Here is a 9,962-nt window from a genome sequence, read left to right on the forward strand (position 1 = left end):
CTGTTCTGATACCACTCTCACTCAAAAGTTGTTTAACGTAACATGGCGAGAGACCCAAGGTATAGAAGTAAGGCGTGCAAAAGAGGTGGCGGAATCAGACACAATGAAATCACTGTCGCTGCTACCATTCATCGTTGGTGACACAGTGACGTAGAGCATATGTTTACTCCTGATGAGTGTTGCCAGCTTACAAGCTAAGAGAACAGGAAGAAAATAGCCAAAATATAGCCATAAAAAGCCTAAACGTATATCAACGTGCCCCGAGTCTTGCGTGGTGAACGTCTATTGATGTGTCCCGAGTTTTGCAGGTTAAGTTGTTATTTTGAGCAATATAGTTAATTTATATCATGCATACAATAAACATTGTATGTATCTTATATCAAATCTATATTTGGTTAGTATTTAAAGCATGTTAATTTTTTTTGGGGGGTCCGGGTAAATTCATATCACAAGAATGAATTAATTCTATTTCCATTAATTTCTAGGGGAAACATTTATCTGACATACAATTTTTTTATATACAATGATAGTCACGGAACAAATTAAAATCGTATGTCGAGGTACCACTGTATGTATGTATATATATATATATGTGTGTGTGTGTGTGTGTGTGTGTGTGTGTGTGTGTGTGTGTGTGTGTGTGTGTGTGTGTGTGTGTGTGTGTGTGTGTGTGTGTGTGTGTTTTTCACTGTTTGATCTGCTGCAGTCTCTGACGAGACAGCCAGACGTTACCCTACGGAACGAGCTCAGAGCTCATAATTTCCGATCTTCGGATAGGCCTGAGACCAGGCACACACCACACACCGGGACAACAAGGTCACAACTCCTTGATTTACATCCCGTACCTACTCACTGCTAGGTGAACGGGGGATACACGTGTGTGTGTGTGTGTGTGTGTGTGTGTGTGTGTGTGTGTGTGTGTATTTACCTAATTGTATTTACCTAATTGTAACATACGGGAAAAGAGCTATGCTCGTGTTGTCCCGTCTCCATATCTATTAATGTCCAGCTTTTTCTTAAAATCATGAATATTCCTTGCGTTGACCACTTCCACGTCTAAACTATTCCATGCTTCCACCCTTCTATGAGGGAAGCTATATTTTTCACATCTCTCCTATAAGTGGCCATTTTAGTTTTTTCCCATGCCCTCTCGACATTCTTTCATTCCACATACACAGATCTTCCCTATCCATTTTTCCATGCCAATCATCACTCTGTATATTGCTATCAGGTCTCCCTTTCTCTTCTGTTTTCCAGGGTTGGAAGTTGCATTCTTTTCAGTCTGTCTTCATAAGTCAAATCTCTTAAGTCAGGCACCATTTTTGTTGCAGCCCTCTGTACTTTCTCTAGTTTCCTTATGTGTTTCTTTAAGTTCGAGCCCACTGTATTGTTGCATATTCAAGCCTCGGTCTTATCATTGCAGTAATTATTTTCTTCATCATTTCTTCATCTAAATATACGAACGCCACTCTTATGTTCCTCAATAAGTTCAATACTTCTCCAATTATTTTGTTTATATGTCTCTCTGGCGATAGGTCATTGGTAATTGTCACCCCAAGGTCTTTTTCTTCATGACTGGTTTTATGTCTTCATTTCCTATCTTGTACATACTCCTGATTCTTCTTTCACTCTTGCCAAACTCTATTTTCTTGCATTTTGTCGTGTTGAACTCCATTTGCCATGTACAGCTCCATTTCCATATTCTGTCCAAGTCTTCCTGGAGTAGTTCGCAATCTTTGTCACATCTCACTTTTCTTAACAATTTTGCATCGTCTGCAAATAGGCTCACATAACTGGACACCCCATCCACCATGTCATTTATGTAGACTGCGAACATTACTGGTGCCAACACTGATCCCTGTGGAACTCCACTCTCCACCAATCCCCATTCTGATGGTCTGTCCTTAATTATTGTTCTCATTTCTCTTCCTACCAAAAAGTCTTCCATCCATTTTAGTAAACTGCCATGCACTCCTCCTACCATTTCAAGTTTCCAGATCAGTCTCTGGTGTGGTACCTTATCAAAGGCCTTTTTTAAATCCAGATATATTCCATCAGCCCAACCATCTCTTTCCTGTATTACATCTATCACCCTCGAATAGTAACATATCAGGTTTGTCGTGCATGAACGCCCTTTTCTAAAACCAAATTGACACTCACAAAGTATGTCATTTTTCTCCAAGAAGTCTGTCCATCTATTCTTCACCACCCTCTCACACATCTTAGCTACCACACTTGTAAGTGACACTGGTCTATAGTTCAATGGGTCTCTTGTTACCTGATTTATAGATTGGGACAATGTTAGCTCTTTTCCAGTCTTGGGGCACTACACCTTCCCTTAATGAGGCATCAATTACTTCACAAACTTTTTCTGCCAATTGCTCCCTGCATTCTCTTAAAATCCATCCTGATACCCCATCAGGTCCCACAGCTTTTCTCACTTCTAAACTCCCCATCATGTTCTTGATCTCCTCCACAGTTACTTGAAACTCCTTCATAATCCCTTTCTGTTCCATTACCAGTGGTTTGTCAAAAGCAGTCTCCTTTGTGAATACCTTCCGAAAGCATCCATTCATAGCCTCTGCCATTTCCTGGGATCTTCACTGTATACTCCATTTACTTCTAAACTTTCAATACTTTCTATTTTTGATGTTGTTGTTCACATGTCTGTAAAAAGCCTTGGTTGGTCTTTACATTTATCAATTATATCCTTTTCTTGTTTCTTTCTTTCTTCTCTTCTAATCAACACATATTCATTTCTTGCTCTTTTGTAACTTTCCCACTGCTTAATCCGTCTTTTCCTTCTCCACCTCTTCCATGCATCCTCTTTTCTTGTTCTAGCCTTTTCACATCTATCGTTAAACCAGTCCTGCTTTCCAACTTCTATGTTGTCTTATTGGTACAAATTTTTCTCACCTTCTTTGTATATTTTTATAAATTCCTTCCACTTTTCATTTGCTCCTTAGCACTCTTGAATTTCATCCAATTTGTCTCTTGAAAGAATTTCTTTAGGTTTCCAAAATCTGTCTTGGCATAATTCCATCTTCCCACTTTATATTCTTCATTTCTTCTAGATTTCTCTTCGTCTATCACCTTGAACTCCAAAACTGCATGATCACTCTTTGCTAAAGGGCACTCCACCCTCATCTCCTCAATGACCATTGGCTCTGTACTAAAGACCAAGTCCAGTCTTGACGATGCTCCTCTCCTCCAAACCTAGTATCTTCTTTGACCCACTGAGTTAACACATTTTCCATTGCCAGTGTCAATAGTGTATTTCCCATGTTGTCTCTGATCCTTCCATTGACCAGTCCTCCCAACACACCTCTTTACAATTAAAATCTCCCATCATTATAGTTCGTTCACAGCCACCCAACATTTCTTCCAGACATGTTCCTGTATCACTTATCATTTCTTCATATTCCTGTACTGACCATGCATTTGTCTTAGGTGGTACGTACACCACTATGTAGTGCCTCTTTTTCCTTCATTAGTTTCTGCTCTGATCTTTAGCACTTCTGCCTTTCCCATACCTTTTTCACTTGATCCACCTTTATATCTTTTTAACCAGCAACATCACTCCTCCTCCCATCTTACCTACTCTATTTCTTTTCCAAACGTTATATTTCCTTCTCCAACCTTCATCAGGTCTTCTCCTCTCTCAGTTTTGTTTCAGTAAGACCCACAATATCTGGGTTCTTGTCCTCAAGTAATCGTTGAGTTCTAAAATCCCGATATCACTCCATTTATGTTGGAATACATTACATTTCGCTCATATGTAAGTTTCTTTAGTCCTTTCTTGCTGTACTTTTCTGGGTTATGAACCACTTCCTCAGTCTCATGTGTGTGTGTGTGTGTGTGTGTGTGTGTGTGTGTGTGTGTGTGTGTGTGTGTGTGTGTGTGTGTGTATTTACCTAATTGTATTTACCTAATTGTAACATACGGAAAAGAGCTATGCTCGTGTTGTCCCGTCTCCATATCTATTAATGTCCAGCTTTTTCTTAAAATCATGAATATTCCTTGCGTTGACCACTTCCACGTCTAAACTATTCCATGCTTCCACCCTTCTATGTGGGAAGCTATATTTTTCACATCTCTCCTATAAGTGGCCATTTTAGTTTTTCCCATGCCCTCTCGACATTCTTTCATTCCACATACACAGATCTTCCCTATCCATTTTTTCCATGCCAATCATCACTCTGTATATTGCTATCAGGTCTCCCTTTCTTCTGTTTTCCAGGGTCGGAAGTTGCATTCTTTTCAGTCTGTCTTCATAAGTCAAATCTCTTAAGTCAGGCACCATTTTTGTTGCAGCCCTCTGTACTTTCTCTAGTTTCCTTATGTGTTTCTTTAAGTTCGAGCCCACTGTATTGTTGCATATTCAAGCCTCGGTCTTATCATTGCAGTAATTATTTTCTTCATCATTTCTTCATCTAAATATACGAACGCCACTCTTATGTTCCTCAATAAGTTCAATACTTCTCCAATTATTTTGTTTATATGTCTCTCTGGCGATAGGTCATTGGTAATTGTCACCCCAAGGTCTTTTTCTTCATGACTGGTTTTATGTCTTCATTTCCTATCTTGTACATACTCCTGATTCTTCTTTCACTCTTGCCAAACTCTATTTTCTTGCATTTTGTCGTGTTGAACTCCATTTGCCATGTACAGCTCCATTTCCATATTCTGTCCAAGTCTTCCTGGAGTAGTTCGCAATCTTTGTCACATCTCACTTTTCTTAACAATTTTGCATCGCCTGCAAATAGGCTCACATAACTGGACACCCCATCCACCATGTCATTTATGTAGACCGCGAACATTACTGGTGCCAACACTGATCCCTGTGGAACTCCACTCTCCACCAATCCCCATTCTGATGGTCTGTCCTTAATTATTGTTCTCATTTCTCTTCCTACCAAAAGTCTTCCATCCATTTTAGTAAACTGCCATGCACTCCTCCTACCATTTCAAGTTTCCAGATCAGTCTCCGGTGTGGTACCTTATCAAAGGCCTTTTTTAAATCCAGATATATTCCATCAGCCCAACCATCTCTTTCCTGTATTACATCTATCACCCTCGAATAGTAACATATCAGGTTTGTCGTGCATGAACGCCCTTTTCTAAAACCAAATTGACACTCACAAAGTATGTCATTTTTCTCCAAGAAGTCTGTCCATCTATTCTTCACCACCCTCTCACACATCTTAGCTACCACACTTGTAAGTGACACTGGTCTATAGTTCAATGGGTCTCTTGTTACCTGATTTATAGATTGGGACAATGTTAGCTCTTTTCCAGTCTTGGGGCACTACACCTTCCCTTAATGAGGCATCAATTACTTCACAAACTTTTTCTGCCAGTTGCTCCCTGCATTCTCTTAAAATCCATCCTGATATCCCATCAGGTCCCACAGCTTTTCTCACTTCTAAACTCCCCATCATGTTCTTGATCTCCTCCACAGTTACTTGAAACTCCTTCATAATCCCTTTCTGTTCCATGTGTGTGTGTGTGTGTGTGTGTGTGTTGATAGTTGAATATATAGATAAGGAGGAAAATGGATACCAGCAAAAACTTCAATTTCTTAATTTATTATCTTCAGGATCTACAAAGATTTATGAAAGTTTTTATTTTCATATTATTTACTTTTTATGTGTATTTAATTCTATAAATCATTGCAGATCCTGAAGATGCCTTCAATATCAAGGCAAAACACCGATAATAAATGAAAAAATTGAAGGCCCTGCTGCTATCCCTGTTTTCTTCCTTATGCATATATATGTTACACCCCGTTTGTGAAATTGCCCATTTCATGAAATGGGCAAACCCAATTCATGAACCTAACCTAACCTCACCTAACCTAACCTAACCTAACCCAATTCATGAAATGTGCAATGGAGTGGCCATTTCATGAAATGGTTAGGTTAGGTTAGGTTAGGTTAGGTTCATTTCATGAATTTGGTTTGCCCATTTCATGAAATGGGCAATTTCACAAACGGGGTGTAATATATATATATATATATATATATATATATATATATATATATATATATATATATATATATACTGTAAACAATAAGATAAGAAGAAAGTGTATAGAAGAAATAAAAAAAATGCAATGTTCTGACATTTCTCATCACTAACAAGAAAGTAATTCAAAACTCTTTGGCATCAACAACTGTAGTGAGTGTCACTTACATTCCGAAGCAGTAGGCTGAGGACAAGGGAGTGGCACTGATGACGTGGACGTGGGCGAACCTGTGGTGGACCTGGAAGTGCTGGCAGGGATGGCTGATGTTTCCTTATCAAGCTCCATGGTGGGAGCTGTGGCCTCAGAGTAGGTGATGGTGGACTCTTGGGTGGACAAGGGTGGTATCTCTGTGACTGTGGTCGACTCAGCTGTCGTAGTAGTTGGAGGGGGTGTTGGTGGAGTAATTATAGGTAGTTTTGTGGTTGTTCTTGACTCACCAGGCTGTGTTTGTGGTGACTGAGTTGTGGATGTGCTTGTTAGTGATGGTGGTGAGTCAGGAGTGATAGTAATGGCACTTGTTGTTGGTGGGGATGGAGGTGGGGATGAAGATGGCTCCCTGGTGACGATGGTGGATGGTGGAACAACTTCAGTAGTGGTGGTGGTGGTTAGTGGAGCAGCTTCAGTAGTGGTAGTGGTGGTTAGTGGAGCAGCTTCAATAGTGGTGGTGGTGGTTGGTGGAGCAGCTTCAGTAGTGGTGGTGGTGGTTGGTGGAGCAGCTTCAGTAGTGGTGGTGATGGTAGGTGGAGCTGCTTCAATAGTGGTGGTGGTAGTTGGTGGAGCAGCTTCAGTAGTGGTGGTGGTGGTTGATGGAGCTGCTTCAGTAGTGGTGGTGGTGGTTGGTGGAGCAGCTTCAATAGTGGTGGTGGTGGTTGGTGGAGCAGCTTCAGTAGTGGTGGTGGTGGTTGGTGGAGCAGCTTTGGTAGTGGTGGTGGTTGGTGGAGCAGCCTTAGTAGTGGTGGTGGTAGCTGGTGGAGCAGCTTTGGTAGTGGTCGTGGTGGTTGTGCTTGTTGTTGTGGTGGTGGTGGTTGGTGGAGCAGTGTTGGTCAATACATCCCATGGCAAGGCCTTGTTTTTGGCATTTTGCTGTGAGAAGAGAAAGATAAGAAAATCTAAACCATCACTGCCTTATAATAGTGAGATAACACACACACACACACACACACACACACACACACACACACAACTTGGGGTTGTGGTCTCAGTCCTACCCGAAGATCAGTCTATGAGCTCTGAGCTCGCTTCGTAATGGGGAAGACTGGCTGGGTGACCAGCAGACGACCTAGGTGAATCACACACACACACACACACACACACACACACACACCCGGCCGGTTGGAGCTATTTGGGTGTGTCTCCTTTCACGTGTAGCCCCTGTTCACCTAGCAGTGAGTAGGTACGGGATGTAAATCGAGGAGTTGTGACCTTGTTGTCCCGGTGTGTGGTGTGTGCCTGGTCTCAGGCCTATCCGAAGATCGTAAACAATGAGCTCTGAGCTCGTTCCGTAGGGTAACGTCTGGCTGTCTCGTCAGAGACTGCAGCAGATCAAACAGTGAATTACACACACACACACACACACACACACACACAACACGCCCGGTAGCTCAGTGGTTAGAGCGCTGGCTTCACAAGCCAGAGGACCGGAGTTCGATTCCCCCGCCGGGTGGAGATATTTGGGTGTGTCTCCTTTCACGTGTAGCCCCTGTTCACCTAGCAGTGAGTAGGTACGGGATGTAAATCGAGGAGTTGTGACATTGTTGTCCCGGTGTGTGGTGTGTGCCTGGTCTCAGGCCTATCCGTAGATCGGAAATAATGAGCTCTGAGCTCGTTCCGTAGGGTAACGTCTGGCTGTCTCATCAGAGACTGCAGCAGATCAAACAGTGAAACACACACACACACACACACACACACACACACACACACACACACCGCGTAGTGTAGTGGTTAGCACGCTCGACTCACAATCGAGAGGGCTGGGTTTGAGTCCAGGGAAGCGGAGAAGTAAATGGGCAAGGCTCTTAATGTGTGGCCCCTGTTCACCTAACAGTAGATAGGTATGGGAAGTAACTCGAGGGGTTGTGGCCTCGCTTTCCCGGTGTGTGGAGTGTGTTGTGGTCTCTGTCCTATCCGAAGATCGGTCTATAAGCTCTGAGCTCGCTCCGTAATGGGGAAGACTGGCTGGGTGACCGAGGTGAATTACACACACGAGTCCATACTTTCTCCTCCACAAAATCCCCTCATGTTGCAATGCCGCAATCCATGCTGGTTCCGCGCTTCATACGTGTTGTTCTAAAGTGTGTCATACCTGTGATTCGTCCTGAACCTCCCTCACAGATAACAAATGATTTCAAATTCGGTCACAAGAACGCATCGACAGGAGCCTCGCTTCGTTGCGAAGGTTGTTCATGCACATTATGCCCATGACATTCGATGGCCAACTGAAGCCTGCAAATGTTCCTTCGGAGGTGACGATGTTCGTAACAATGCATCGCACGTGCGTACTGTCAGCATTGTCCTAAGCGACACACCAGTAACACCACCGATGAAAGCTACGCCCTCAGTAGGTATTCAGCGACTGCAGTCTTCAGAATGTTCTGCCGCTTTTAGTACAAACTTGTCACTCCAAACACTTCGAACTATTCGTTACTTCATTGCTACACATGTCTTACCACAAGAAAAGACAGTACATCGTAATTATTTGACGTAGAAATAGATGTTTGTTCGGTTTTATTCCACTGTTTATGATGAAAACGGAAATAAATTTGTGCACAAGGTCACACAAACTTCCGAGTCACTGTCAGTCACAGCTCACACCCACCAAACACAGAAATGACGCCATATAGGGTGCTCGACGCTCGGCCCCACACTGCCTGCATCCACCCCACTGACCACACCAAACTTACTGCCAAGGCGTCCCAGAACTTTTAAATAACCTCATGAGAGAGAGAGAGAGAGAGAGAGAGAGAGAGAGAGAGAGAGAGAGAGAGAGAGAGAGAGAGAACATTGGTGTACACACACACACACACACACACACACACACACACACACACACACACACACACACACACACACACACACATTTTGGTACCTGTGGCTGGACACTGTCATACATCAGGCAGAGGATGATGATGGTGGCGATGAAGAGCAAACCCAACACCGTCAGGATCCCCCTTGTCCGCTTGGTAGCCCCGGCCATGGTGGTCGCTGTCTATAGCTGACCAGCTGATTGGCTGCCAGAATGACTGACTGACTGACTGGTTGGTTAACTGACTGGTTCCTGCGGGTACACTGAAGTTGGCATGGTGTAAAAATTCAGGCAAATCTTCATATATGGGGAGAAATGGTGGTAAGAATAACCATGAGTGGTAAGATACTACGTGTGTATGGCGTGAAGGTAGGCACTATACACCACACGTGGGGCGCCTCTAATTCACGCCACGAGAAGTGTTTAGCGCGCCTCCTAGTCGAGAGACAGTGCAGTCCAGTGACAGTGAAGATCCGTGCATTCAAATACACATGATGCTAATGGCAACGAGGCTGACCTGCACACTTACCAATGTTTGTTTGTCGATGCCCACTACTTCACTAATCTATGTAGGCACTCCGTCCATCTCCGGTCCTTGTAGTTCTTAACCGACCCCCTCTCCTCCCCCCCATACCACCTGTGCCCCCTCTATGATCCTCCATCTGTATCCCCTCACATAGTGCCTCCCCATCTCAATCTCCTTCACCCAGAGCCCCTCCCTCTTTCTGCTCTCATCCTATCGCACTGAATTTAACCTAAAAGCCACACCTACTCTCCTCTTCCCCCAACCACGCTGCTCTCTCTCTCTCTCTCTCTCTCTCTCTCTCTCTCTCTCTCAAGTCCCCTTTACATAATACTTCCATATCACTTTCCTGTTTTTGTGAGAGAAATAATCTGCTGCTGGATGTTTTC

At 43.3% G+C, this 9,962-nt stretch overlaps 1 protein-coding gene across 2 annotated transcripts in view; it reads right to left on the minus strand.

Annotated features, from left to right (window-relative positions):
* The window catches only part of LOC123520174 (membrane metallo-endopeptidase-like 1), a 42,157-nt gene extending 32,500 nt beyond the window's left edge, over positions 1-9,657 (minus strand). For both annotated transcript variants that reach the window (XM_045282188.1, XM_045282187.1), the window contains exons 1-2: positions 9,114-9,657; positions 6,196-7,111 (exon numbers count right to left, since the gene is read on the minus strand). In XM_045282188.1, coding sequence (XP_045138123.1) covers positions 6,196-7,111; positions 9,114-9,221 — 1,024 coding nt within the window. In that variant the 5' untranslated portion in view covers positions 9,222-9,657. The remainder of the gene's footprint in view (positions 1-6,195; positions 7,112-9,113) is intronic.
* Between the last annotated feature and the right edge of the window lie 305 nt (positions 9,658-9,962).

The sequence above is a fragment of the Portunus trituberculatus genome, chromosome 46 (assembly GCF_017591435.1).
Source record: "Portunus trituberculatus isolate SZX2019 chromosome 46, ASM1759143v1, whole genome shotgun sequence".
NCBI lineage: Eukaryota > Metazoa > Arthropoda > Malacostraca > Decapoda > Portunidae > Portunus > Portunus trituberculatus.